At 45.5% G+C, this 23138-nt stretch overlaps 1 protein-coding gene and 1 pseudogene across 3 annotated transcripts in view; one reads left to right on the top strand and one right to left on the bottom strand.

Annotated features, from left to right (window-relative positions):
• MOCS1 (molybdenum cofactor synthesis 1) overlaps window positions 1-23138 on the bottom strand; it is a 34686-nt gene that overhangs the window by 8678 nt on the left and 2870 nt on the right. For all 3 annotated transcript variants that reach the window (XM_036316382.1, XM_036316383.1, XM_036316384.1), the window contains exons 2-3: window positions 17986-18112; window positions 16449-16616 (exon numbers count right to left, since the gene is read on the bottom strand). In XM_036316382.1, the coding sequence (XP_036172275.1) occupies window positions 16449-16616; window positions 17986-18112 (295 nt within the window). The remainder of the gene's footprint in view (window positions 1-16448; window positions 16617-17985; window positions 18113-23138) is intronic.
• Window positions 7221-7916, top strand: LOC118660122 (annotated as a pseudogene).

Raw genomic sequence — 23138 nt, 5'->3', positions numbered from 1 at the left:
GCTCATTGAAGTGTCACGATAATAATGATCCCATTTAAAAGGTAAGAGAAGAAAGGCTCAGAGAAGTAAGAAAATGACAAAGCACACAGCTAGTAAGAGGAAGAGCCGAGAGCCAAATCCATGTGTATGTGACCCCAGAACGATGCTCTTAATAACTAGCTCACAGGTCCTAATACAATGTTACATGTCAATTATATTTTAATACAAAAAAATCAAAGTTAATATCCTCCAGGAGTTAAATATTACATTCTGAAATGAGAAAAATAGCTTATTAGCACTCTTAAAAATAAAATATATATAGTTATAGAAAGATATATTCATTATGGAAAGTTAGAATATATATATATATATATATATATATATATATAGTTGTAAAATATATAGTGTAGAAAGAAAAAAACTTAATGAGAAAGCAGAATGGACACATATGAAGAGCAAATGAGCAAACTGGAGTACAACACAATTCTCCCAGAATGTACACAAAAGAACAAGAATAAAAAAACACCACCTACTGACATTTAAATCCAATAAAATCTAGAGAAAGGATACTGTGTCAAAATGTCCACCATGGTTATCTTTGATCAGTAGTATTATTATAGGTGATTTTTACATTTACTTGTCTGGAGATAAAATTTATTTCAAACCACTTGAATGCATGAATCTTGGTGAAGAATCAGCTTATCTCTGCACGAGAGCAGAAGCCAGGAGTGAAGTGCCCAGATGAAAATTGGGGAAAAGATTGCACAAAAGGCAGCAGAAGATGACACATTTAAGCATCAGTTTGGGGAGGGCTGTGCAGAAGTGCCCATGTTCCGGGTATAAGGCTAATATTACACCGCCTTTCTGGAGAGACATGTATGGTAAAGCATTGGACCTGAAATTCCAAGTCTAAGAATTTACCTAAGGAAATAAGTATAGATGTGAACAATATTTAGTACGAAGATGTTTAGTAGACAGCAGTGCATAAGACAGCTGGAAATCATTCTGATACCCAACAATAGAAAACTGGCTAAATTATGCTTTGTTTAGATGATGGAATATTATGCAAACAAAAATGACTCTACAGAATAATATGTTCGGCTGTTGGGAGATACACATGCTATATTAAGTTCAGAGAGCAGGTTAAAAACAGCAGTTAATAGGATTTCCCTTATATATGGATTCTAAAGAACAAAATACATGCTCAACAAAGCAGAAAAAGACTCAGATACAGAGAACAGACGGATAGTTGCCAGACTGGAAGAGGGTTGGGTGGCTAGGTGAAAAAGGTGAAGAGATTAAAAGTACAATCGGTAGTTACAAAATACTAGTCACAAGGATGTAAAGTACAGCATATGGAATACATTCAGTCAATAATATTATAATAACTATGTATGGTGTCGGGGGGTCATAAGTTATATAATTGTCTAACCACTATGCTGTACCCTGAAACTAACATAAAATAATATTGAATATCAGCTGTTATGGAGGGGTGGGAGTTAAATAAAAAACAACAACATCCAGTAGTTTAAAACTAAATAAAACACCAAAATGTTGACAGTGGTTACAACTGGGTAGTAGTTATATATTGTTTTTGCTTACCTAAAATAAACATGTATTACTGTTGTAATAGGAAAGTAAAATTTTAAAAAGAAAAATTGTTTTAAAAAAGGGGGGGGGGAGCTTTACCCTGGGGCTCTGCCAACATGGAAAATTAGCAGTAGTTGTTGGTTCCCTACACAGAGGGATTCTGGAGAAACACAGAATCCGGGACATTAATTAAAGAAAATCTAGAGAACTCATAGGAAGACGGACTGGTCTTCTGAACTAGTATGTGGGGACGGCGGGGGACGGGGCGGAGGGGGTTGTAGCCTGGATTGAAAGTGCCGGCAGAGAATGTCAGCAATAATGGTAAGCAAGGCAGTTCAACTCCCTTCTTGCCCTCACCCGCTGATGCCTCAGAACAACCACTGCTTGTCCCCTTACTGAAGGAATCAGTGGCACGCGCCCCAAAACTAGCTCAGCAGCCACTGGTGGTAAACTTGGGGGAGCTGCCCGAGTCCCACTAGAGGAGGAGCTGAAGACACAGGTGGGGACCTACCAACCTCCTGCATTCATTCCTCCGCCTGCCAAAGCCCCAGGGCTCCTTCCAAACCTGCTTCTCCCTGAGGTTTGAAGGCGAAGACCCACAGGACTGCCACGTTCCCTAAGTCCAGGTGCCACTCTCATAAGCTAAATGAGCAGTATGACCTGGAGCTGCGCAGGCACAGCCGTGCTGGTCGTTCAGGGGGAGACAAACACGAGTGAACAACGGAGACGGTCTGGGATCTTGAGCTCCCTGTGCCTACCAAAACTAAACTCTGGCCTTAACCCTTTTTCCATGAAGCAGTGTCATGTGTGTGATGTGCCACTGAGTCAATCTGACTCCTGATGACGCCATGAATGACTGACACCCATATCCTGCCCTCAACAGCCCTGCTCCGCTCCTGCAGATGCAGGCCCATGGCTGCTGTTATGAAGTCAGCCATCTCAGGTTTGGTCTTCCCCCTTTCCTGATGCCTCCTATTTTCCCCAGCATCACTGTCTTTTCCAAAGAACAGACATAGTAGAAGAGTGTCCGCTTTGGCATTTTTTGCCTCCAGTGATGTTTCAGGTTTAATGTGCTCTTGGACCCACTTGTTCCTCTTCCTGGGGGTCTGCGGTATCTGTGAAGCTCTCCAGTTCCATCTTTCAAATGAATCGATATTTTCCCCTATCAGCCTTCTTCACTGTCCAACTTTTGCATCCATACTTAGCAATTGGGAATATGAGGGTGTGGATGATCTTAGCCTTGGTTTCTATAACACATCATTGCCCTTGAAGATCTTTCCTAATTCTTTTGTGGCCCTTGTGAGTCTCAGCCTTCTCTTGATTTCTTGGCCGCAGTATCCATTTGACTTGATGCTGAACCAAGGTAAGTGAAACCTTAAACAATTTCAATGTCTCCTTTGTCTATGCTAAAGTTGTGTACTTCTATGGTTATGATTTTTGTCTTCTTGGTGTTCAAATAAAGTCCTGATTTGGCACTTTCTTCTTCCACTTTCATCAGAAGTCGTTTCAAATCATTGGTACTTGCTGCAAGTAAGAGGGTGTCATCTGCATATCTTAGCTTATTGATATTTCTTCCACCAATTTTCACTCCTTCTTCCTCTGAGTTTAGTCTAGCCCAGTTTTTTTGTATGTACAGTATGTGTACAGATGAAACAAATAGAGAGATAAAATGCACCTTTGTCTGGCACCTTTGCCAATAGCAAACCATTCTGTCTCTCTGTATTCTATCCTGACGGTGGCTTCCTGTCCACAATACAGGTTACGCTTCAGGATAATCAAGTGCTGGGACACGCCCAGTTCTTCCAGAGCAACCCAGAGCTTTTCAAGATCCACAAAATCGAAGGCTTTACTGTAGTTTGTAAAACCTGAAATTCCCTGGAGCTCTCCCGTATCCAACCAATGTTCACACTGAGATCTCAAGTGCCTCTTCCTTTTCAGAATCCAGTTTGAACATCTGGCATTTCTTGCTCCGTGTGAGGTAGAGGCCTTCGTCGCATCACTTTGAGCATCACTTTACTTGCTTAGGACATTAGAGCAGTGGTCCTATGGTTACCGCACTCCTTGGCATCTCCTTTCTTGAAAATTGCGATGTATATTGAATGTTTCTAGTGTCATACAGAATAGCTAATATTCTAGGGAAGCAAACTTACAGGCTAAACTAAGGAATCCCTTGAGAACTATAACAAATACCTCCAAAAAAAATCTAAAATATATACCAATAGAAGAAATAAGATAAAAAGAGATAAATCAAGCAAATAAAATAGACATAATAAATACAGTTAAAAAAAGGGTATGTATAATATAAAACAAAAATTTTCATTTAAAAAAAGGGGGGATATATTAAGTAAAAACATAATTGTAAAATAAGGAACATAAGAAATAAGATGGACAGTGGTATGGACACGGGAAATACTGTTGAGTTAGGAAGTAAGATTCAAGCGCTCTCCCAGAAAACATGAGGAAGAGATTAAAAAATCAAAATATAATTGAAGAGCTGTGGAGGCTATAAGCAGAAGGGGCAACATCCAGACAACAGAGGTCCCAGGAAAAAAGATTAAACTGGAGAGAAGGAAATAATGGAGAAATAATGGAGAAAATGTTCCCGATATTTAAAACGGATGGCTTAGTACTGAAAGAACACTTTCATGGAATGGAAACAGAACAGACAAGGAACAGACTATTTTAGACATATAGTAAAATTTAATAAAACCAGGGAAAAGAAAACGTTATACTAACTTCTAGGGGAAGAGAGCATATCACCTGCCAACAGCAAGGAGCAGACTGACACCAGACTTTTCCCAACAGCATACTGGTGTAAGGAGACAATGCAGGGACATTCATTTTCTTAAATATATTTTTTATTGATTTTTTTTTTACAGAGAGGAAGGGAGAGGGATAGAGAGTTAGAAACATCGATGAGAGAGAAACATCGATCAGCTGCCTCCTGCACCCCCTACTGGAGATGTGCCCACAACCAAGGTACATGCCCTTGACCGGAATCGAACCCAGGACCCTTCAGTGCACAGGCCGACACTCTATCCACTGAGCCAAACCGGTTAGGGTAACATTCTTAACATAATAAAGGGGTGAACTCTGAACCCAAAATTGTATATGCACCCAAATAACATTTTAAACTACTACTTTAAAACATTATAAAAACTGCCTGGTTTGCCAGATTTAATCAGATTTATTATCAAAATTAGATTCACCATTAGACCCACATCGAAAAACTGTTAGAGGAAATAAATAAGATAAAAAATAAATTCAGAAGATGCTACAACAATTATGGATGATCAAATACCTTGGTACAGTTTGTTGTTATCCTAAATGACAGACAGTGTACTTAGGAGAGACACAGGGGAAGACTATTCATAATAACCCATGAGAAAGTTCTAGAAAATATCATCAATCATTGGAGGTAAGGGGTTGGCAAAATCAAGGTCAAACAACTGGGTTAAAGTTCTTGTCTTGATAGGAAGAAGGAGGAATCATTTATTTTAAAAACCAAAAAGGAAGAGAAAAACACATATTAAATATATGACAGATAAAAACTGTAGAAAAAAGTCCAAATATTTCATTAATTACAATAAAGGTAACTAGAATAACTGGTGAGTTACCCGTTAAGAGTCAGAGATTATCAAATTTGATTTAACAAAAACAAAAGTAACAGCTATGTGCTGTTATAAGAGATATACCTAAAGGATAAGAACACATAAAAAGTTTATATTCAAGTCTTACTACAGCTAAAAGCAAGCTGATATAGCTTTGGTAAAATAAAATACATAGATCTTAAGGCCCAAAGTATCATTATGGAGGGAACCCACTATATAGTGATAAAAGATTCAATTTATGAAGAAGACAACAATTCTAATCACATATGAATCTAATAAAATCACCTCAACAATGTATAAAATAAAAAGCAATAGGACCCCTGAGAGAAATGAACAAATCTACACACTTACTTATTACTGGCAGACCAAGCAGACAGAAAGCCAGCAAAGACAGAGATAACCAGAGGTTTGAACAATAAAATTACCCAGCTGTATACAATGAACAAATATAAATGTCTCCATCCAATAATTAAAGATTAACCATTCTCCTCAAGCACAAGTAGAAAACATTTACAAAAACTGCCAATACTCTAGATCATAATCTCAATAAATTCTAAATGATTATCATGTAGATATATTCTCTGACTACCATATACTTAAATTATAATTTAATAATAAAAATATAAATGAAAAGTCCTCATATATATGGAAATTAAAAGCACTACTACATATTTTATGAATGAAAGAACAAATCAGAATAAAATTAATAACTTAGATCTAAATGTTATAAAAGTGATAGGCTATGCCAGGATAGAAACAGAAATAATAAAATAGAACACAAATATACCATAAGAGGTTCAACAAATCCAAAACTAGCACAACAGACAAATCTCTAGTAAGATTTAAGAAAAAAGAAGAGTTAAAGCACAAATAAACTACATTAAGAAAAAAAGTTACAAAATTGCTAGTAAAATTGAGACTAAAAAGACAAGAAAGTATTACCAATAATTTCATACCAATAAATTTGAAATAAGAAATAACAAATGTCTAAAATAAAAATTTAACCCAACTGGTGTGGCTCAGTGGTTGAGTGAGTGTCATTCTATGAACCAAGAGGTCATGGTTCGATTCCTGACCAGGGCACGTGCCCAGGTTGGCATGCAGGAGGCAACCAATGGATGATTCTCTCTCATCATTGATGTGTCTATCTCTCTCCTCTCTCCCTTTCCCTCTGAAATCAATTAAAAAAATTATTTTTAACCTGGCAGGCAGGAGGGTGGTAGGCAGTTTGTATCTGGGCTGTGAGGTGCTGGGAACCTCCGAGACCTTGCTGCCTGTCGCTTTAACACCAGAGGAGGCAATGCGGAGTGGGAGGAACGGCAGAGCTGCAGATGTTACCAGAGGAGGAGATGCCATCTGGCAAGAGGGCGCTGATAGAGAGGTGCCAGAACCTGACCCGGGCGGCAGGCTACTGCGAAAACAGCTGCATACAGGCGACAGACAGGAGGAGAGCTTTAAGGAGAGCACAGCCTACACAGCCCAACCCCTGGCTAGTGTTGTTTATCGGATAAATGCATTGGCCAACGATGTGCTCTAACTGCCGGACATCCAAGGCTCTCAGCCTCGGAAAACGAGTCTTCCATCAATCGTATCTCAAGGACGGTGGACATTCATAAAGAAAAAGAGGCTTGAAGAGAGACTGGTATTTTGACAACAAATAAGAATACATCAAGAACCCACAAAATTGTCCGGGCCAGTGTGCCCAGTGGTTAGAGCGTCGGCCTGTGCACTGGAGGGTCATGGGTTCCATCCCGGTCAAGGGCATGCACCTGGGTTGCAGTTTTAATCTCCAGCCCCCATCAGATGTGTGCGGGAAGCAACCAATCAATGTGTCTCTCTCATTGATGTTTCCTCTGTCTCTCTCTCTCTCTCTCTCTCTCTCTCCACACACACACACACACACACACACACACACACACACACACACCCCTTCCCTTCCACCCTCTCTAAAATATCAATGGGGAAAAATATCTTCCAGTGAGGATTAACAAAACAAAACAAAACAAAAAAAGAACTCACAAAATAACAGCACCTGCAAATATGAAGCACCTTGTCAGGTGTATTCGGAAACCTATGGACTATACAGTTCTGGACGATGAGGGCCACGGTGTCAAGCACGGACATAGTCAGCCTGCAAGAACTGGTGCACGGCTGAGACAAGTCCTCCCACGTCAGGCCAGGGAATGCGGGAAGGAGCACTCCTAACAAAACCCTGGAACCTGTTAAACCCCCAGCAGTTCCTAATGAATGACTACATGGCAAGTCCTGCTAGGCGTGGAGGTCAGCGCGGCTTAGGCAGGACAGCTTCCCTAAGCCAGAGACTGAGGACACACAGTGGAAGTGGTGGGAGAAGTGGCAGCTGAGAAAGCAGTGGCACCAGCAGTACTGGCATTCCCTCTGCCACGCCTACATCTTCGCCACCCGCCACTGGACCGGTTGCTGATAGTCCAACTCCACCACCACCCCCTCCACCAGATGACATTCCACCACCGCCGCCTCCACCTCCAGTGGGTCATGAAGACAAGGAGGCCGCAGTAGTTCAGTATAACCATCCAATCATTATACTGAGAAAGTTGTGGTAATATGTGATATGAAAGACAAGGACGATGAGCGATCGTTTATGGAGGGTGCAACATTTATGCAATAAAGAAGAATGATGACGGCTGGCATGAAGGAGTCTGCAATCGAGTGACTGGTCTGTTCCCTGGGAACTATGTTGAATCAATCATCTACTAGATGATTAAATTTTCTTTTGCTTTTAAAGTGGGTTCTTACTGTGGGACTGTTAATGGCTAACAAAATTGTCTTAAAATGTGCCCATATTTTCAGGACGTGCTATTTTATTGGTATAACTGAATGCCTACCTGTAAGCATTCATCTTTGAGACAGTTTGTGTATTGCTAAACAGCAATTTATAAAAGAGGCTGCCCATAACTGATTTATGCTTAAATACTTAATTTCACAGTATTAACTCTGGGGGTGAGGGGTATGATATTTAATGATTCAACTGTATCATAACATGTTTCGATACAGCAAGGTTACAAGTGCTGTGACAGACTGATATTAACGTCAGAAACTTAAATGCTGGTGCTGATCATACACTATGTTTAGGTTCTCCCATTTTTGAAATATAACTAGTTGTTTAAAGCATGCACACAAATTTAAGTATTGAAATATACTTTAAAAACTCCAAGATGCCTCCAATTTGTGTAATATTTTCTAGGAGTACTCATACTTAGATCTCTTGAAATCAATTGAGTCTTTATTTAAGGTTTCCATGTGAAACAAAACAAACAAAAAAGAGGTTATCTATCTGTAATGTTATAATTTGTACCTAAGTTTTTTAATGACAGAATTTGCATTATAATTTTTTTTTCATTCACAAATACATAAGTGAATCAAATGTTTCTGATCTTTTCTTCACTGATTTGCTTTTAAAAAATAAATAATAGGTACTGATTTATTGCATACAAAAAGTATCTACCAAAACTGACTCCAAAAGAAGTGGAGAACTTGAATAGTGTAGTAACTACTCAAGAAATTGCAGCAGCAGTTTAAAATCTCCCTGCATCCAACGGTTATGCATATATGCATATACATTCTTCGGTTAATCTCTTATCCCCCCCCCCCCTTCCCTCTGAGATTCGTCAATCTGTTCCATGCTTCTATGTCTCTGGATCTATTTTGTTCATCAGTTTATTTTCTTCCTTAGATTCCACATATGAGTGAGATCATGTGATACTTGTCTTTCTCTGATTGGCTTATTTCACTTAGCATAATACTCTCCAGGTCCCTCCATGCTTTCTCAAAGGGTAAGAGATCCTTATTTTTTACTACTCCATAGTATTCCATGGTGTAAATGTACCACAACTTTTTTATCCACTCATTTACTGATGGGCACTTGGGCTGTTTCCAGATCTTAGAAATTGTGCTGCTATGAACATAGGGGTGCATATATTATTTCTGATTACTGTTTCAGGGTTGGTAGGATATATGCCTAGAAATAGGATCACTGGGTCAAATGGCAGTTCCACATTTAATTTTTTGAGGAAAAGCCATACTGGTTTTCATAGTGGCTAACCAATCCACATTCCCATCAGCAGTATACTAGGATTCCCTTTTCTCCACATCCTCGCCAGCACTTGTCATTTGTTAATTATTGTGGTGAAGACCTGGGGTAGGGGGCGGGTGCAGGCTAGAAGGGGTCAATGGGGAAAAAGAAGGAGGGCATCTGTAATACTTTCCACAATAAAGATAAATTTTAAAAACAGAAATAAAGTAGCTTAATTATAACAAAAAGTAAGTAAATAAAAAGTGGCCAGGTTCCATGAGGAAACATTAAAAGCAGTCTCCTATTTCCACTACCATTCAGTATTGTACTTAAGAGCCTAGATATTGCAATAGGACAAGAAAGGGAAATTAAAGGCATATAGATAGAAAAAGTAAATTGTCTTAGTTGCAGATGATATGGTTGCTAGCACAGAAAACGCCAAAGAATCGAAAGACATGTTATAACACTGACAGTAGAGTTAGAGGATATATCAACAATGAAATGAGAAAATGTAACTTAAAAAATATGACACTGTGTCTGTTGGGATCCTAGCATAAAACAGAATTCATCCCAGATAGTTAAAATGAAGAGACTGTATTGAAAGAACTACTTACAAAGATATGGAAGGAATTATGGGCCTCGACAATAAATAGTACAGCACTCAGACTAGCAACATTGGGGACCCATTATTATATGTAAGGCCAAAGGACAGATATAAACAGAAAGTTAAGCTAGGAGTCCAATTAAGGAGTCCATGGAGAGAGGCTGCCCTGTGGGAGTTCTAGTCTCAGAGGGAATAAGCTACTGTCAGAACCCAGTGTAGAAATAGAGCAGGGAGCAGTAAAAATAACCTGACCTCACTGGCGGGCTCAACCCATCAGGATCCCAAGAGACAAGGGACCCTGGGTGATGTAGTTTCTTGGGTTCAGCCACCTGGAGCACAAAAAGCAAAACAAAGTAGAGAGATGTCTGTGGGATGGTGAGTCTATGAATAAAAATGATATTAATTCTCCCCAATTTGATGAACATATTTTATGCAATTAAAATTTCAACAGATACACAATGAACATTCTGAAAAGAAAATTATAAAAACAATCCATTTATAATAGCATAAAAATAATAAAATGCGTAGGATTAACCAAAGTGAAAGACTTTAACAATGAAAACTACAAAACATTGATGAAGAAAATTAAAGAAAACATAAATAAATGGAAACACATCCCATGTTCATGGGTTGTAAGATTTATTGTTAAATGTAAATATTACCAAAGCAATCAAGAGAATTAATGCAATCCCTATCAAATTCCCAAGGACCTTTTTGTAGAACTAAAAAAAAAAAAAATTCTAAAATTCATATGGAATCTCAAGAGGCCCAGAATAGCCAAAACAATCTTGAAAGAGAACAAAACTGGAGGATACACACTTCCTGATTTCAAAACACATTACAAAACTACAGTAATCAAAACAGTGTGGCACTGGCCTAAAGACAGACATACAGACCAATAGAATAGAACAGAGAGCCTAGAATACACCCTCTCATTTATAGTCAGATGCTATTTATGGAGGCTGCCAAGACCATACAATAGGAGAAAAAACAGTTTTGGGTTTTTTTCAACAAATGGTGCTGAGAAAGCTGGATATCCACATGCAAAAGAATGGAGTTGGATCCTTACCTAACACCATATACAAAAATTAATTCAAAGTGGATCAAGGACCTAAATGTAAGTCCTAACACAACAAAATTATTGGAAGAAATTACAGGACAAAAGCTTCACAACATTCGATTTGGCAACGATTTCTTGGATATGACTCCAAAGGCACAGACAACCAAAGAAAAATGGGCTTCATGAAAATTTAAAAATGTGGGCACAGAAAGATACTGACTATAGAATAAAAAGCAATCCACAGAATGAGAGAAAATATTTTCAAATTATATATCTGATTAGGGGTTAAGATCCAGGATAATAGAGGACCCTAAAACTCAATAACAACAACTGAACGCCCAACTCGAAAAAGGGCAAAAGATTTGAAAAGATTTTTTTTTTCCAAAGCAGATATATGAATGGCCAATAAGCACATGAAAAGATGCTCAACTAACCATTAGAGAAATGGAAATCAAAACTACAATGAGAAAAAAACAAAACAAAACTACAATGAGATACCACCTCATACCCATTATGATGGCTACTATCAAAAAAATAATAATAAATGCTGGCAAGAATGTGAAGATATTGGAACTTTGTCACTGTTGGTAGGAATTTAAAATGGTACAGCCAATGTGGAAAACAGTATGGAGGGTTCTTAAAAAAGTTTAAAAATAGGACTACATATGACCCAGCAATTCCACTTCCACTGTCTCTTTGAAAGCAGGATCTCAAAGAGATACTTCTATGGTAGGCAGCTATACAGAGATGAGCAGAGTAAGAACAAGGACGATGGGACAGGTACAGAAGGTCACCAGGGAGACAAGTCCAGGGTGACCCTTCCTCCTCTAGCATATTGCTGGTCAATCCGTTTAGATCCCCTGACCTTTATTCCCTAGAGATAACATCCTGGCCTCAGTTGTATTTCAGCTCCAGGCTCAGAAAAGCAGCAAAACCAGACAAGCAACACCAAAGCTGACCTCAGGACCAGCTGCATTGAATAACGGCCCCCTACCTTGGCACCAATCAGTGGAGACCACAACCCTGAAAGGGCACATCTGGAAATCTGCTGAATATTCTACTGAGATCTTCCCCTGGGACCTCCCCTAAAATCTACACCCTTAAAACCGTTAGGACTCAGGACTTAGCGTGCTCTCCTTCCCTGGAGCACACCCCTGCCTTTCCCTTCCTCCTCTCCCTTCCCATTCCCCCTGGCATGTTCCCTTAACCTTCCTCACTTTTAAGCTCCAAAAGCCCTCCTTTTGCCTCTGTAACTTGTTTCCTAAACCCATTTCTTCTATCACTCACTTCTTCCACCTCTGTGATTTTTCTAAGTAAATGTTCTCTTATAGTTTGAGTCTTGGCTCTGAATTCTTTCCCAGCCAGAACTCAAGTACTGATGTTGTTGATCCAGGTCCCGTCTGACCCCACCAGTCTAACACCTGGTGCTGTTACCCCCGCCGCCAACATTTCTACACCTGTTCATAGTAGCATTATTCACAGCAGCTAAAACATGGAAGCAACCCAACTTGACCAATGAATGGATTATCAAAATATGATATATGTATACAATGGATTATTCAGCCTTAAAAGAAAGAAAATTCTGCAATATGCTATAACATGGATGAATTTTGCGAACATTATACTAAGTGAAAAAAGCCAGTCACAAAAGACAAATGCTGTATGATTCACTTATACAAGGTTCTTAAAGTAGCTAAAAATCATAAAGACAGAAAGTGCCAAGGCCGAGGTGTGTGTGGGAAGCAAGAATTGGGTTATTGTTTAATAGATAAAGAAGTTCAGATCTACTAGATGAAAAGCATTATGGCTATGGATAGTGGTTATCCTATATAATAAAAGCCTAATGTGCTAAGTGTCTGGTCATCTGGTCGTCCATTCAACCAATCAAAGCATAATATGCTAAGGCCACCCAACTGCTCACTATGATGTGTACTGACCACCAGGGAACAGACGCTCCGACCAACAGGTTAGTTTGCTGCTGGCGTCCGGCAGATCAGGATGGACACACCCTGGAGCCCTCCTGTGGTCCCTCCCTGGCTGGCCAACCTCCCACATCCCTCCCCTGCCCCAATTGTGCACCGGTGGGGTCCCTCAGCCTGGTCTGTGCCCTCTCGTAATCCGGGACCCCTTGGGGGATGTCAAAGAGCTGATTTCGGCCCGATTCCACAGGCCAGGCCGAGGGACCCCACTGGTGCACGAATTCATGCACCGGACCTCTAGTGGCTGTATAACTGTTACCAGGGAATCAAACTTCCCCATAGCTCATGGGAGTGAGGTGGAGGTGCTCGGGGTACTGCTGAAATAAGAGCTCTCAGAAGCCCACACAGGATAATGGGATGTGGGAAAAGGCTTTATTTGCATGAAGTTACATTGCTCCGGTTCCAAAGTTCCCTGCCCCTTAGCCAGTCCTGGAAAAAGTGCAGCTGGGGTTCCAGCAGTGTCAAAAGCAAGACCAGTGCCCAGAGTGTCTGCTCCATGGTGCAGCCAGGTGTAGTTCAGCATCCAAGCTAATCAAAATCCATTAGTCCATTGTGAAAGTCCCACATGGCTGTGTGGGCGCAGGGGAGCACAGGCCCCTGCAACAGGAGTCACAGGTGAAAGAGAAAGAGAGCTAGAACTTCCTCTGTTTGGAAATTTAAATATTCAGGTTTCCTGCACTGGTAGTGGCCATGCCTACTCTAGCCCCTGACTCATTTAGCTTCCAGGTATGACAGGTAAGCATCCTCCCATGTCACTCAGACCTTACTGGGCATGCATCTACATGTCCTTTTATCTCGTCCCTTCCCCCATCAATCATCTGGGAAGAGACTTGGAGAATATTAGATGCAACTTTTTGGCAAAGCTGTATAAATGGCATGCCTATACTATTGGGTCTTCCCTGTTAAATAATAACCAGGTTATTACAACGGCATCACAACAATGTACAGGAAACACAGGGACTTAAGGTTGAACCCAGGCCAGAAGGCACGCGAAGTGGCCTGAACCAGGGGGCTGTGCCTGACAGCCAGCCAAGTTCAGCAGGTTCAGCCTTTTCCTGGAACCCAGCTCTCCCTGAAGCTCCGAGGAACAACCAGAAAGACTGGTCAGCTTCCCTGGGACAGGGTGTCCAGCCCAGAAATAATGGCAGGATCCCAGGCCGTGACCAGTGGTGGGTGGAGGGAGACGGCCCTGGGGAAGGAAAGGAGAGGGCTGTGGGGGTCCTGAGCCCTGTCAGATGGCAGGCTCCAGGGGCTGCGTCTGCCTACAGCAGTGTCAGGGGCTCACTGTGCCCAGCACAGGCCCAGACAGGACAACGCACTCCAGAGAACACTCGCTGAGCCAGAAAACGAGGCAGAGAGCCGAGGGTTGGGAGGTCCTACCTGGAACAGCTGGGGTGGGGCTGGCGGTGAGGGGGTGGAGAGCTCAACGATCAAGAACACACAACCTTATTTTCCTCTGATTTCATCATCTACAACCATGTGAGCAAAGGTTTCTCTCTGCCCGACCCTGGGGCGTAGAAGCGGTGCAGGGCCACCCTTACAGGGCACTCCCTCCTCATTCCTCCCCGTAAGGCAGGTACCGTCTCCGTCCAGATTGTGAAAGTTGCCCAACGGTATGCTGTCAGTCAGAGGCACAGCTGGGACTCACACATGGGCATGTCCTGCCTCAGAGATTGTACTTTCAACCACTCTCCTTTCATTGGACAAATCTTAGTGAGCACCACCTGTGTTAGGCAAGGTCTCAGGTGCTGGGAGCATAGCTGGAACAAACCCTGCCACAGTTCCCACAGAGTCCCACGGCCCCCCCAGAGCCCTACGGCCCCCCAGAGCCCCATGGGTCCCTGAAAGCCCCATGGCTACCCAAGAGCCCCATGACCCCCACCAGGGCTCCACAGCCCTCCTTGGGCCCCACGGCCCCCCAGAGCTCCACGGCCCCCCCAGAGCCCCACAGCTCCCTGAGAGCCCCACGGCTCCCCACAGAGCCCCACGGCTCCCACGGAGCCCCAAGGCCCCCTGAGAGCCACACGGCTCCCCACAGAGCCCCACGGCTCCCATAGAGCCCCAAGGCCCCCTGAGAGCCAGACAGCTCCCCACAGAGCCCCACGGCCCACAGAGCCCCAAGGCCCCCTGAGAGCCACACGGCTCCCCACAGAACCAAACAGCCCCCCTCAGAGCCCCACAGCCCTCTGAGAGCCACACAGCCCCCCACACGGCCCCCCACAGAGCCCCACGGCCCCACAGAGCCCCACAGCCTCCTGAGAGCCACACGGCCCCCCACAGAGCCACACAGCCCCCCTCAGAGCCCCACAGCCCCAGCAAAGCCCCACAGTCCCCCACTGAGCCCCACGGCCCCACACAGAGCCCCAGGGCCCACTCAGAGCTCTCATGCTAGTTGGTGGAGGGGACAGACAATGCAAAGCAAAAAACCACATACAACCAAATAACATAAAGTCAAAATGAGACAAATCCCGTGGGGAAAAATAAGGTAAGACAGGGGTGAAGTAGGCGCTGCCACACTTTTTCTGCAAAAGACCAGATAGTAAATATCTATGGCTTTGCCGGCCACATGGTCTCCCTTGCAACTACTCAACTCTGCAAAAGCAGCCTGGGAAATATGTCACTGAGAGGCGTGGCTATGTTCCAACAAAACTTCATTAATGGACAGTGAATTTAGGATTTCATTTAATTCTCACATGTCACAAAATGTTATTCTTTTGATTTTCTTTTCCAATCTACAGAAACATTAAAAAAAATTCTTTGCTTGCAGGCCACACAAAAAGGTGGTGGCCCAGATTAAGCCTGTGGGCTGTAGCGTGACAACTCCAGGGACAGAGAGTAGCTGGAGTGTCTATGTGGAAATGTACTTTATTTTTTTCATTTTTAATTATGTTTCAGGGTCTGTATGGAGATGTACTTAGAGTGGTCAAGGAGGTCTCCGCAAGGTGACGACATCTGAGCAAGGACCTGACTGAAGCAGGCAGTGAGCCCTCCGCTCCCAGAGAGGGAGCAGCAAGTGCAAAGGCTCAGCACCGTGCCTGGAGGAGAGGAGGGGAGGCAGGGAGGCGGGGAGGCAGGTCATGTGGGCCCAGGCCCCTGCGAGGACTTTAGTCTCAATGTGACAGCAAGCCTCTGGCACTTACTTGCTTTGTGACCTTGGGCAAGTTAATGAACTTCTCTGAGCCTCATTTCTGAATGAAACGGAATAACAATGGTACCCATCTCAGAGGGTGGAAAGACCTGGTGAGCATAAAGCTCTAAATCAGTGATGGCGAACCTTTAGAGCTCGGCGTGTCAGCATTTTGAAAAACCCTAACTTAACTCTGGTGCTGTGTCACATATAGAAATTTTCTGATATTTGCAACCATAGTAAAACAAAGACTTATATTTTTGATATTTATTTGATATATTTAAATGCCATTTAACAAAGAAAAATCAACCCAAAAAATGAGTTCACGTGTCATAGGTTCGCCATCACTGCTCTAAATGAATGAATGCTGCCGATATTAGTAATATCGAAGTCCAGCTGGATGAGGCAGGAGCTGGGAGAAGTGGGGACAGCTTCCGCCAGACTCACCCACGATGTCCACCACGTCGGGCCGGATGAGCGGCTCTCCACCCGTCAGCCGGATCTTGTCCACACCTTCTTTCACGAAGAGCCGCGCAAGGGTCAGGATCTCCTCTGTGGTCAGCAGGTCAGCCTTGGGCGTCAGTGGGACCCCCTCCTCGGGCATGCAGTACTGGCCTGCAGGGAAGGAGCGCGGGGAATGATGACAGCAGCCAGGCCCATGATGTGCCCTGCCCACCCTCACCAGGCCAGGACTTCCTCCTGACCCCACCCAGACACCAAGAAGTCTCGTCAATCTGAGGTGGTACAGACCCTAGGCCAGATTCTCTCTGGGCCTCACCTTTCTCATCTGTGAAATGGTAACACTCCCTCCCCACGGGGGGGGGGGGGGGGGGGGGGGGGGAGGGCGGTGAGGGTACAGGTTAAAGATAAGCCAGGTAGAGACTGAGCCAGGTTGAGGTAGGGGGACGCCAAAATGTTGACTCCTCAGTACTGGGCATTGTTCACCCTCTCTCATTTCATCTGGTTTGGGCAAATAGCTACCCTTCCGTGTGTGCGTCACGGGGTGAAAAGGCTGGGAAGTACTCTCTGGCCTGGCAAAGCCGCTGTTCTCTGTGGCTACCACCAGCCTCTCTACTCCAGATTACTGTCAGCGCTGTTTGATGGGTTGGAAAACTCAGGTACTATTTCAGGGCCAGGTACCAGAATGGGGTAAAGGAGGTGGGCCCTGGGGGGTGAGGGCGCCATCCCCACCATCAGTTTGGGTGGCTCAGTGCTATCAAGGATTGGGACCAGATCTGTGAAAGGTCATGAAGGCTCCAGAACTGGTCTTTTAAGACTGAATAGATATGTTTGGTTCAACATTTACATATGCACACACATATTTCCTGGGCCATGAAGTGAACACATTTCTTACTGTGAACTACAGAGGAAGGAAGGGAGGGAGGAGAGGAAGGAGGAAGGGAGGAAGGGTGGGAGGGAAGGAGGGAGGGAGGAAGGGAGGGAGGAAGGGAGAGAGGGCCAACAAACTTGAGAAGTCAAGCAGCAGATACACCCCCAGGGCAGTCCACGTGGGATTATGAAATGAGGACTCTGCATCATCTTGACCCAGATGACCTTGGGCAAGTTAATGAACTTCTCTAGACACTGGAGTGTCTCCACAGCTCAAGTGTTGGCCATGGGCCCTGCTGTGGGCCTCATGTTTATAGTGTCTAGCAGGGCACCCTGGCACGTCGTGAACGCTGGGCACTGCAGGGCAACAGGAGGGAGGAAGAAGAACCCTGAGGAGTGAGAGATGCAGATCCAATCTCAATCCCAAACACAACAGCAATTCTCTACTCAAATCTAATCCCACGTAGAATCCAGCTTCCAGGATCATAAAACTCAGCCTGGACCCCAATATTGTCCTGAACCCCACCTGGCAAGCAAGGCTGCGGGCGGTGGGGAAGTCAGAAAGAGGAACTGGGGACACCGACAAGGACCCCTGGCACGGGGAGATTTCGGCAGAGGAACGGGAGGGCAGAGAGGGCCCAGGAAGGAGACTCACATCTGAGGTTGCACTTCTCGGTGAGGGAGATCCGCAGGTAGCTGTGGTGGCGGCCAAAGCTGTCAGTGAGGAAGGCGGAGAAGGGGGCCGCGTGCTCCCTCAGGAACTGCCTCCGCCTGGACAGCTCCTGCAGGGACAGGTCAGGTCAGAGTGGAGGACACTTGCAGGAGTGGAGCCAGTTGAGTCCGACTGGGGGAAGCCTATCTCTGGGACATCATCCCTCCCCATCTGTACAGCAGCACCTCTCACCTTTCCAGCCATGTGGGTCCCACAGCCCTGAGGGAGCTCCCCCAAGACTGGCCTGAGGGAAGGACCTGATCAGTTGGCGTCCCCACCTGCAGGACATGCCCACCCCCGCCCTCAGAGGAAGCCTGCCCAGGAACAGATATCTCTTGGACAGGTCCCTGGGACAGGAGGTCCAGGAAGGAGGCAGGAAGGAACAGGTAACTGAGAGGCACCGTGGCACCATCGCTGCATGGCTGGGACTTGGTGAGCTACCTCTCCAACCAAGGCTGCCCCTTCCCTCCCTTGACCATGGGAGGCAGAAAGAGCTCCAAGCAAAACCACCAACTCCGGGTGTCACACAAGCTGCCTCCCCCTTAACTATCTCCCTGTTGGCTGGGGTCCCCGGGGCATCCCCAATGCCCAGGAGGACCCAAAGGGCCAAGCCAACAGGAGCAGCTGGGGAGGATATACACATGGGAGGGCTCCCCGCACACAGGCCAAGGGGCGAGGACAGCACAACCTGGGAGACCTGCAGAAGGAATGAGGCTCCCAGCCCCCAAGAGGGCAGAATGGAGGGGCCGGAATGATCGTGCAGAGATTACTCCAGTCTTTATCCTTCCCGACCCACTGCAGGAAGAATTACGCACCCGTTGTCTAAGGCCTGAGGGGAAGGAGGTTGCTGGAGGGTCCCTGGAAGGCCCAACAGCTCCTGGGGAGAAAAGGAGGCAGCCAGCCTCACCTTTTCCAAAATCTGATCTAGTCTGATCTCCCACCTTCAGAGCAAAACCCTGGGTCAAGACAGATGCTGACGAGACCATTGCTACAAGAAGGAACATCTGCAAAGCATCTTAAAGTTCCAAAGAATGTTCTCTGTTCAATTAATTCCCACATCTTCACAACAATGAGGTACCATCTCACACCTGTCAGACTGGCTATCATCAACAAATCAACGAACGACAAGTGCTGGAGAGGATGTGGAGAAAAAGGAACACTTGTGCACTGCTGGTGGGAATGCAGACTGGTGCAGCCACTATGGAAGACAGTATGGAGTTTCCTCAAAAAACTGAAAATGGAACTCCCATTTGACCCTGTGATCCCACTTCTAGGAATATATCCCAAGAAACCAGAAACACCAATCAGAAAGGATATATGCACCCCTATGTGCATAGCAGCACAATTCACCATAGCTAAGATCTGGAAACAGCCTAAGTGCCCATCAGTAGGCGAATGGATTAGAAAACTGTGGTACATCTACATGATGGAATACTATGCTGCTGTAAAAAAGAGGGAACTCTTACCCTTTGCAACAGCATGGATGGAACTGGAGAGCATTATGCTAAGTGAAATAAGCCAGTAAATGAAGGAAAAATACCACATGATCTCACTCATTTCTGGATAATAAAGACCATTATAAACTTTTGAACAAAAATAGATACAGAGGCAGAGCTGCCTCGAACAGACTGTCAAACTACAGCAGGAAGGCCGGGGAGGGTGGGAGGGCAGAAGGGGGGTGGGTAAGAGATCAACCAAAGGACTTGTATGCATGCATATAAGCGTAACCAATGGACATAAGACACTGGAGGGTAGGGGAGGGGGGAAAAAAGGAGACATATGTAATACTCTTTGTAATACTTTAAGCAATAAAAAAGAAAAAAAAAGAAAAAAAAAGAAAAAAAAAAGAAAGAAAAATAAATAATTTTTCGTGCAAAAAATAATAATAATAATAATTCCCACATCTTCTCCATGAAGAATCCAAGAACACCCCTGGCAGAACTGGATTCAAATCCAGGTCTCTGATTCCAAGTTCTAAATCCCTTCCTCTGATGGACAGGGTGAGTCCGAGAAGATGCATGGGGCAGTACGAGGGGCAGGCGAGGAGAAGCCATTTCTTTAGAACCTTTAGAACAATGAAATCATGACCTTGGCAGTCATCCCCAAGGCCGAAGGGAAGGGCTCTGATGAGGCAAGAACCCTACTTTCTGGGCCAGGTGTGACCTTACACCCTGGGAAAGCGCCCTAATTCCTCAAGGCCTGTTTCCCAGCTGTAAAATAAGGAGAGAATAATGAGCTGAGGGGGAGGGCAAGGGAGGGGCCTGGGAGCTCGTAGGTAAACACCTAGGATTAGGATTTTGTAATCTAAGAGGCAGAAGGCCTTGGGCCCTCCTGAGGTCCAGGGTAACTTTCGCCTGCACCCGAGAGGGAGAAACATTGATGCCAGTGACCTCCTCAGCCCCGGCTGTTCCGCGAAACCACTTGGGAGCTTAACAAAAAGTTCCTCTGGAGATCAGTGAATCTGATCTCTGAGCACTTGTGATTTTAATCTCTCCAGGTGACTCTAATGTGCAGCCAGGGCCAAGGGCCACAGCCCTACTCGGGAGAGAGAAGGGACAAGAATGAGGGTGTGAGGGTGTGGGGGTGCTCCCGTCAAACTTCCCTCACGCTGCCCACACTGAGGCCAGTTCCCCCTGTCCTCTGAGGAACCCTGCTCACTCATGGCCAGGGAGCAGCAGTCACTTCTCAGAACTGCAGTCTAATACCATCCTAACCATACCTTCCTCCCTCGCTCCCACCGCCTTGCCGGCGGTAGCCTTGAGGGTGGGGTAGGGGACGCTCAGAGCCAAGAGTCCCACTGGCCACCAGAGCCCAGGAGGTCAGACACCTGGGAATCGGGATTCAGGGCAGAGCTGCACCTGCTTCTCCATCAGCAGCTATTTGCAATTCATTAATTTGTCAGTCACCCCAGACCCCACCTCCTCACTTGCCAAGATGCCTCTCCTGACCCTCATGGTAACATACAGAGGAGGCGGCTGGGTGAGGGAGGAGCCAAAATAAATCCAGGAATTGAGAGTAAGTGAGGGCCAAGGAGTGTGACTCAGCAGAATCAGGGAGCAAGCAGTGTAATGGGGCATCCACAAGGAAATTAGATGCTCTGTTCTGACCAGGGAGCGGCAGGCCCATTTCCACTTTGCAACCTGGAGTGACCTTATCTAGGTTCATTTAGACTCTGTACTGCCAGCACCTGCCCAGCCTCCTACTCTCTCTCTCTCTCTCTCTCTCCCTGTCCCTCTCCCACTTTCTCAGATATTAACAAGCCTCACCCCGGCCTCTTTTCTCCTCCAACACTGCATGTCCAACTTTTGTTCTTCTAGTTTCTTCCTTTCCCTTAAATCTCCTTGAGGAAAAAAATACCAGTGCCAGTCAAAGGAGCCCAGGGCTCAGAGGGCACAGCCACAGGCAGGGGGCCAGCAATGCCTCCCCCAGGAAGGGCTAGACATATCAGAAGTAGAAAGCCCCAGCTGCTCAGATTCCTCGGGCCCCACCTGGACCAGGCTGCTTCCCAGCTGGGGAGTCGTCCTGTGGGACTCAGTATCCTGGTGTCTACACTACATGTCAGTAGCAAGTGGCAAACTGTGTCAACAAGCCAAGAGGCAGGCTCCTACTCCAAAGAGAAAGTTGCACTGGGGTCATCACACGTTTCCGGGTTGGCCTCTGCTGCCCACGTGGTGTGGGGTGTTACCGCGGCTCCCAACTCTGCTTGCCCGCCCGGCAGCATCACTGCAGAGCTTCTAGCACCGCGGCCAGAGCCTGCCAATGGCTCTGGGCGAGCTTTGGAGTTGTGTTTGTTTGAAGAGCTGTAGCTTTCTCCCTGCAGCCCGGCCTGAGGGCCACCGGCCCAGCCATCCCAGGACAAAGGCAGCAGCAGCTGGTTGACTCCGGGCTGGTGGCTGTGGCTCCAGCACAGGCTTTGAGAGCAGGCAAACCTGAATTACAAGCTTGGCTCTGCTCCTTACTAACTGCCTGTGGAGCAAATTCCTTAAGCCTTGGCTTCCTCCTCCATAAAGTGTGGGTAACGTTTCTACCTAACGATGGGCGGTGTTCCTGGCAGAGAGTAGGTATTACATATTCGATTCCTGCCATTTTCTTAAAATAACTCCTACTGACACGCATGCAACCATCGATCAAGCATTCTTGAGCAGCACTAGTTGTGAGTGCCGTGACTAGTGCTCCCACCCTTCCCGGTCCTGCGAGGCCCTGGCCTTCCCACCCACGGCTGGGACTCAGACCTGCTGCCACAGCACCCAAGGCAGGACAGTGGTGTCCGATCCCTCCAGGACCACCGGTACCAGTGCCAATAACCGGTTCTCAGCAGCCTACCACATGCTACCACCTGCCTACCTCTTGTCTCCCTGCCCAGGGCAGATTTGGGCAGAGTGGAGTGGTGTGGGCCAGGCTGGTACTAAGGTGTTTGTTACGTGCCTCACCTGGCATTAGTCACTTGGGCATTAGATTTCAATGGTAAAGGCCAGCCCCCGAATAGCTCTAGAGCAGTGATGGCGAACCTTTTGAGCTCGGCGTGTCAGCATTTTGAAAAACCCTAACTTAACTCCGGTGCCGTGTCACATATAGAAATTTTTTGATATTTGCAACCATAGTAAAACAAAGACGTATATTTTTGATATTTTTTTGATATATTTAAATGCCATTTAACAAAGAAAAATCAACCAAAAAAATGAGTACGCGTGTCATAGGTTCACCATCACTGCTCTAGAGTATACACAGGGTAGCAGGGTTATGCAGGAGAAAAAGCACACGCCAAACTCAAATATCAGTGGCCCTGCCTGACCAGCAGTTTGCAATGATGTATACCCCGGGTGCCTCAAAATTAACTCCTGCCACGCGAGAGGACTTAGCACAGCGCCCAGCCCCCGGCCTCACTCCCTCCTCCCCTCACCACCCCCTAAGTGTGAGGTGTACACACTTACAGCTCCCTCCCCCCCTCCTCCCCACCCTAAGTGTGAGGTCTACACATCTATGGCTCCTGGGGAGGAGTGTCACACTTACGGAAGCAAAGCTTTTACAGAACTGCCCAGGCTGGGAGTCCAGATAACACCCTGCTTGCCCTCTGTCTTCTTTCCCTCCACGTGTCC

Source organism: Myotis myotis, unplaced genomic scaffold (genome assembly GCF_014108235.1).
Source record: "Myotis myotis isolate mMyoMyo1 unplaced genomic scaffold, mMyoMyo1.p scaffold_m19_p_7, whole genome shotgun sequence".
NCBI classification, from domain to species: domain Eukaryota; kingdom Metazoa; phylum Chordata; class Mammalia; order Chiroptera; family Vespertilionidae; genus Myotis; species Myotis myotis.
The sequence above is the reverse complement of the archived record's forward strand: the minus strand, read 5'-3'. Positions and strand labels throughout refer to the sequence as shown.